The 6,000-nt window shown below is 42.5% G+C and overlaps 1 protein-coding gene across 2 annotated transcripts in view; it reads right to left on the reverse strand.

Moving 5' to 3' along the window:
• Positions 1-6,000, reverse strand: part of Csmd1 (CUB and Sushi multiple domains 1) — a 1,532,231-nt gene that overhangs the window by 17,488 nt on the left and 1,508,743 nt on the right. The window contains exons 63-65 of one of the 2 annotated variants that reach the window (XM_021218735.2): positions 3,419-3,530; positions 1,510-1,689; positions 226-270 (exon numbers count right to left, since the gene is read on the reverse strand). In XM_021218735.2, coding sequence (XP_021074394.1) covers positions 226-270; positions 1,510-1,689; positions 3,419-3,530 — 337 coding nt within the window. The remainder of the gene's footprint in view (positions 1-225; positions 271-1,509; positions 1,690-3,418; positions 3,531-6,000) is intronic. The other variant, XM_029532138.1, reaches the window with a different exon arrangement.

Consider the following 6,000-nt stretch of genomic DNA (forward strand, 5'->3'; position numbering starts at 1 on the left):
AAAATGCCCAATGTGTCTTCTAATGTGATAGAAGCCCTGGGATCACACCGAAGGCTTCCGTTTCCGTGGTGACGGTCTGCTAATAAGCTATTAGGGTGATGGATCGAGAGGTGTGTAGGTGTGGACCAACGGATTCAGAAATTTAAATTCTAAAAATCATTTAACTGTGCAGGATTGAGAACAAATGAGCTTGATTGAAAGCTAGAACTCTTCTGGTATACAAACCTGGAGTTTTAGTAACTGTTTCATTAACTTCTCTCACTCCTTTACCTACAAGTAAAAAGACAAATTATCATTTGCAAAAACATTTATTTATTATTTTTTTTGGAATCAGGTTGAAAAAAAATGTCAAACTGAAGCGACTCTCCTTTCTCTGGATTCTTAAAAATGTACAAAATGTACTGTATGCATAGACACTTCAGACCCAGGTGTACCCAGCACAATATCCTTGTGTTTGTGGAAATGCTGAGCTCAGTGGTTAGCCCCGTGTTCGTGCCTCTAGCATGTTGGTTCATACTAAAGGTGCTACAACAGAGAGCCTTGCAAATGAGGGTGGCCAAGGGGGACTTCCTGAGAGCTTCTGAGTGGACCTCGCCTCCACCAGCAGGAAATACCCCAAGCTAGGAAAATGTCACAATCCCTCATTACCTGATCCCATCAAACCTGTGGATTTATAAGTTAAAACTGAAGAATGTCAACGTCCTCTCCCCATACATTGTTGAATCTGGTCAAAGTTAGATTTCTAAGCCCTCAGTTTCCATAGCATTCTATTGAACTGCAAGGGATTTTCTAAATGTTTCTTCTCCTCTCATAATGGTTGGGAATGAGACTCTAACTTAGAACTGTGAAACAATGCGCTTCAGGGAATTCAAGCTGAGGTTGGGGTACCTTGGTTCTCTGACATGTCTACACCCATTGATTGCCCAGGGATTGGATCAGATGCTGGCAGCTTTACTCATCAGCTCCAACTGAGACTCTCCTCAGTGAACACATGCACTTGTGAGTGTTTAAAGGTACTATTTCCATGCTAATTGTATCTGCAATTTTCAACAGTAGACCCAATATCAATAATAGAAAAATGGGAGTCTCATCATCCAATTTATTGTGGTCTTAAAAATAATACAGGATATTTTACATGTGCCGAGACTGTTGAGGACACTGACTGACCCATCTCATTTTAAAGAAATGTGTTTTATGATATCATAGCGTATTTAGTTTTTTTTTTTAACTCAATGCTTTTCTTCATCCAAAAAACCTTTCTTCTGCAGCTTACAACTCAGTTAGTAACAAAGTCTATGCATCTGTTCAATCCTAGCCCTTGTTTTAGACACTCACTGTGTACACAACCAAGCACACAGAGCCCAGACCCTGTGAAACACCGAGAGCGGGTCACCATTGCTCCATTGCAACATCTCCTGAGGGCCTCCTGACCTGTACACTAGCCTGGCCACAGGGGCAGTTCTTCCTTGCTCTTTAGAAGTGCACTTCACACCTGGACCAGGGACTTACTTTTACAAACAGGTGACTTTCCTGTCCACTTCATATCTGCTTTACAAGTCCTGTGTTCAGATCCACCAGCGAGGAAAAATCCGGGATGGCAGGTATAGACTAAAGTGTAGCCAAAAGCTGGAAGATCGATGGCTCTCACATCTGCATGCGCTGGGGTCTCTGGCTGCCGGCAGGCGTGGGCTGAAAAGGCATTTAGTCCGTTAAAAAAACAATGGGGCTCTTTCTTTGTTGTCAAATGACTGCATTACATATGTCCATAGGAACTAACAGAGGAAACATCTACAAAAGGTTATGAAGTTAGGGTTGTGGGAAATATATACATATACATACATATATGTATATATACATACACATATGTAACATATATATATCTGTATATATGCATATACATATATGTATATAATTATGCACATTAATTTAGAGGACAGATTCTAGCTTTGATTTAAAAAAACTGGATAGTAAGGCATAATACAAGAGAAGTAATATACTATTATTTTGTGAGGGGCTAGAATGATGGCTAGGTGTTTTGGAGCAGTTGCCATTTTCCTAGAATACTTAAGTTGCTCCCAGCATTCACACCAGGTGGCTTACAGCTTCCTAGTAACCCAGTTCTAGGGATCTGGCACCTTCTTCTAGTCTGTGCATACCCACACACATGTAGCAACACTCACATTGACCAATGCACAAATATCATACACACATAAAAGGAAAATAAATTTTTAAATATCCTTAGTAACTAATCACACAAATGAGCTAACCTATGTGGACCAGGGCATATTCAGATATATGCTTGTCAGGTAACAACACGTATATTTATCGTACAACTAAATGAATGTTAAAATTTGACATGCTTTAGAAGTTCATTTATAAAATTGTAAGCTCTTATTTCTTTTAAAAATATAACTTGGGAACAAACACAAATAATCTTTTATAAGACCCATACATGTCTTCAGTTAGGGACTTGGAAAATGTTCATTAAACAAGCTCGCAGGTTTAGCGTTGTGAATTTAGTTGTTTTAAGCATTGTCCAGGGTTCATATTGTAGCAAATTTCCAACCTTTATTCCTTCACTATAGCAAGGATCATACCACACATATGCATACCCTAGTGTGAGGGTATATGACTATGCGCGCATATGTACATAACTTCTCCACATGACTAAGTAGTGAGGTAGCTATGTCAGCTTTGAAATAAATGCACACATGATTATTCTGACAAAAAAGAAAAACACAACAAATCCCACCTTACTTGCCATTACAACAGCTTTGCACGGCATTCAGCCAATGCTTTTATGCTCGCCACAGCAAGGCACGGGCTTGCCTAATGTATGCGGTCCATGACATGAATCATTTAGTTCAGCTTCCTTACAGCCCTTTCTTATGATTGAATCACAAAGTAAAATTTACTCCATCCCTCACGGTTCAATGTCTATGGCTACACCACCACGCTGAGTTCACACACCGTCTCCTGCTCATTCCTTGATTCAGTAAATGGACTGTAAACACAGGGAAGGATGGCCACATGCTCATCAAGGATGGCCACGTGCTCATCAAGGATGGCCACGTGCTCAGGGATCTTCTGCCCAATGGCACTGAGGTTGACATTATTTCTTGTCTTGGGCTTCTGGCATTTGCCTCACATCCCCTGGGAACCTAGTTTCCTGTCATCTGCTGCCTCCTGCCCTGTATTCCCTAGCAGTTTCTAATAGATCAGATCACGGTCTTGAAGATCATCATTATCATCAAGGCCTCAGCATGGTTCTTTGGACTCATTTTCGGAGCATTTTGGGAGATGTACCAATTTGGAGTTAAGAGAGTGAAGAATAAACAACCCCACTTCTCTGCACAGCTTCCTTGGGAGGTGAGCTCTTTGCAGACACTTGGAACTGAGTCTGTGAAGGAAGACTTACGTATGCACTCTGTCTGGACCCCACTCCACGTGAGGTTGGCAAGGCAGGTCCGTGTTGTGGAGCCTTGGATATGGTAACCTTTTCTACATCTGAAGAACACAGTGCTTCCAACCTGAGGAGAAAAGGAACAGGGTTGCAAAAGAAAGACAGCACTCCAGTACCCAGGGAGGTGTGACAGTGACCTTTGTAACTGAGCCCCCATGGGGATCAGCGATCAGTGCACCGCTTCTGGATGCCTGGCAGAACATCACACTCATGCTATGTTCTAGGGACCAAAGAAGAGGGAGCAGGAATAGGATATAACATTTGATAGAGCTGATTTTTTTTTGGGGGGGGGTGATGGAGAGAATATGTTTTATCATGCTGACAAATGCTTGTAACTCAGGACGCCAAGACAGGAGGATTGTGCCTATTGAGTTCCAGGTCAGCTTGGGCTATAGATTGCAACCCCATCTCAAATGACAAATGCAAACACATGTGGACTTTATTTCCATAATTTCAGAAGTCTCCCTCTTTCATTTATGCCTGTTAGTTTGTTTTCCCTTCCTCTGTTCGTCTTCTTTGAAACCGCAGACAGCACCACAGGGACCTGCTTTTGTGAAGACTCTGGAGGCTCCCTCCCTACTGTATGTTCCTGGGATCCATCAAAACTCAGAGTGTCAAGATCTGTGAACCATGTCAGTTACCTGAGCATCTTTCCCATCTGTCTTCCTCTTCATCTGGAGACTTTGCTTCTGTCTTAGGTCTCTGTTTCTGTCTTACTGTCCTTCCACACCGGAGCTGTGTTGTCCTGGGGCCTTGCCCTGAGCCAAAGTCACTGGCCACTCAGAGCTATAGCTCCCTCCTTATTCCTTGTCTGGTTTCTAACCTAAGCAGGGAAGATGTCTAGAAATCCATATTTCTCTTAGACAATGATGTATGGCCATGCTCTGTATATACCTAAGATGCACAATTCCCATACTTGGAACATAAACATAGACATGATAGAGAAACAGCTGCCAGGAGAATGCTTTTTGCTGTGGAGCAATTCTGCTGGGGCCTGCTGCATGCACAGCATCCCTTCTGTGCCAAGCAAGAGTCCAAGGATTTAAATATCCATCTTCCTGAAGCGCTGAGATTTTTTTAAATTGTTCTTTGTCTTCTTCTGAATATTAGCCAACACCATTCCTTATCCCTGCCCCTACTGGAGGATTCTGGAAAAAAACTATAATTAAAACCATGAACACTCAGCTTGAATGCTGAATGAGAGATAGAGTTGGGGGTGGGCTCTGAGCACATAATAAAGTGGAAGTGAGAATACATAATCCAAGACAAATGAATGTACCTGAAGTTCTTTTCAAGAACTGGTACCAATTAGAGAGAAATAACACCCTGCCCCCTTCTTAAGAGGAAGGGTTTCTACCAGATATGACCTCTCAAACTTCCTGGTGACACACCGATGGGATTCACCAGTAGGAAGAAAAAGCGAGGGCTGTCATTTTTTGGTAGAAGAAATCAGCATCGTGTTCAGGACAGAAGCTTCAGCCTGTCAGATCCATGGGACATGACAGGACTGAGACTGTATCAGAAAGGGCTGACTAGACAATTATAGCTACTATCTCCACTTAGGCAATTTGCTTAGTGCAAATGGAATATCCCAGAACTTAAAGGGGTCCTTCCTGGAGGTGGTATTTCAGCACACAGCTCAAGAAACACAAACATCCCCTAATGAATGACAAAGGAGCACCTAGGGGGAGGCAGATTCTCCCAGGTGTACCCTTAGCTATAAAAAGCCATGTCTGTATCTTTTAAAAGCTACTGAGGCATGTTGTTGGAAGCTGTTCATTACTGTTTGTCTTTAAAATTATTTCTCCATCTTTATTGGCTTCTTGTGTCCAAGGGATGTGGTAACTTCTACCTTCTCTGTGACTGTAGGTTGTGCCCAGGTAGGCTAAGAAATGCTGAAATCTGTGGTGACCCACAGTAATCAGGCTTTCATCTCCAAGGCGAGTCACTGAGAATAATATCCATTTATAGCCCAAAGTACCAGTGATCTGGAACTGAACATTCTCCACCAGAAGGCATTAATCTGAAGCCTGAGGCCATACCCGGGTCATAATACAAAATGTGCTGAAATCATCCCATCTACTGTAAGAATGATTCTGGGGGACACCAACGAGAAAGGACAATAACAGGGAGGAAAGCTGGACACAACTGGCAAAAATGAACACACTCCAGTGTTCCTGAGAGAGGGGATGAGGTGGCCAGGGGGAAAAGACTTTCATTCTAAATTGGTGATGTCATTAACTTGAAAGCACCAAGCTCATCTAACATGGGGTGTCAGAGTGATGTCACAGAGGCCAGATGTCACTTGAGGGAAGCACACTTTGGATGGCTGCTGATGCTTGCCATAGCAAATTCATCATCTTCCGTTTGAATCATTTCCCCACTAACCGCGCTAATAAGGCATATGATAAATAAGGCAGAAGGACATTCCAAAGTGAAAGGCTGTGCCAACCATCAAGGTACTTTACACAATCACATACAGACTGGATATCATGATCAAGGTACTTTACACAATCACACACAGACTGGATATCATG

This window comes from Mus pahari, chromosome 19, assembly GCF_900095145.1.
Source record: "Mus pahari chromosome 19, PAHARI_EIJ_v1.1, whole genome shotgun sequence".
Taxonomy (NCBI): domain Eukaryota; kingdom Metazoa; phylum Chordata; class Mammalia; order Rodentia; family Muridae; genus Mus; species Mus pahari.